Raw genomic sequence first — 927 nt, 5'->3', positions numbered from 1 at the left:
TGGAACCACTGATGTCTGATAGAAAATTAGAATGATGTAAATTGATGCCATCAGTGTCCCTGATACACATGAACTTTTTTAGAAAACCTCTTTACAATCGCTATAAGCTCGGTAGACTAATTATTCAGATATATTAGTATTGTGAATCTGTTTCAAATTTGAAATAAAATTTAGAAAATGGAATGTTTCAGGAATCAAGGAAAGAAATTAACCAGTGATGATAGAACAGTTTTAATAGATTTAATGATGAGTGTAATAGATAAAGATATTCTCAACCCGTTTACTCGACAACCAGGCAGTGTTTTTTACTTTACAATGGTTATTCTAACTTATAAACTCAGAGATCTGGTACGTTTCCGCCTTTTTTACAAATTCACTGACAAATATTTTGAAAACTCAGTACCTTAAAACGGATTTGAACTAATGAACTCAGAGATCTGGTACGTGTCTAATTGAAATGAACTCAGAGATCTGGTACGTGTCTAATTGAAATGAACTCAGAGATCTGGTACGTGTCTAATTGAAATGAACTCAGAGATCTGGTACGTGTCTAATTGAAATGAACTCAGAGATCTGGTACGTGTCTAATTGAAATGAACTCAGAGATCTGGTACGTGTCTAATTGAAATGAACTCAGAGATCTGGTACGTGTCTAATTGATATGAACTCAGAGATCTGGCACGTGTCTAATTGATATGAACTCAGAGATCTGGTACGTGTCTAATTGAAATGAACTCAGAGATCTGGTACGTGTCTAATTGAAATGAACTCAGAGATCTGGTACGTGTCTAATTGAAATGAACTCAGAGATCTGGTACGTTTAGTGTATTTCAGGTATACTCACGTGTAGTGTATTTCAGGTATACTCACGTGTAGTGTATTTCAGGTATACTCACGTGTAGTGTATTTCAGGTGTATCTCATGTGT

General features: G+C 35.1%; 1 protein-coding gene across 1 annotated transcript in view; it reads left to right on the top strand.

Annotated features, from left to right (window-relative positions):
* LOTGIDRAFT_176757 (hypothetical protein) overlaps positions 1–348 on the top strand; it is a gene marked incomplete at both ends in the record, with an annotated part of 8,347 nt that extends 7,999 nt beyond the window's left edge. The window contains one exon of the mRNA XM_009058589.1: positions 192–348. Coding sequence (XP_009056837.1) covers positions 192–348 — 157 coding nt within the window. The remainder of the gene's footprint in view (positions 1–191) is intronic.
* Positions 349–927: the final 579 nt, after the last annotated feature.

Source organism: Lottia gigantea (genome assembly GCF_000327385.1).
Source record: "Lottia gigantea unplaced genomic scaffold LOTGIsca_3474, whole genome shotgun sequence".
NCBI classification, from domain to species: domain Eukaryota; kingdom Metazoa; phylum Mollusca; class Gastropoda; family Lottiidae; genus Lottia; species Lottia gigantea.
Note: the sequence above shows the minus strand (reverse complement) of the source record. Positions and strands in the feature narration are given on the sequence as shown.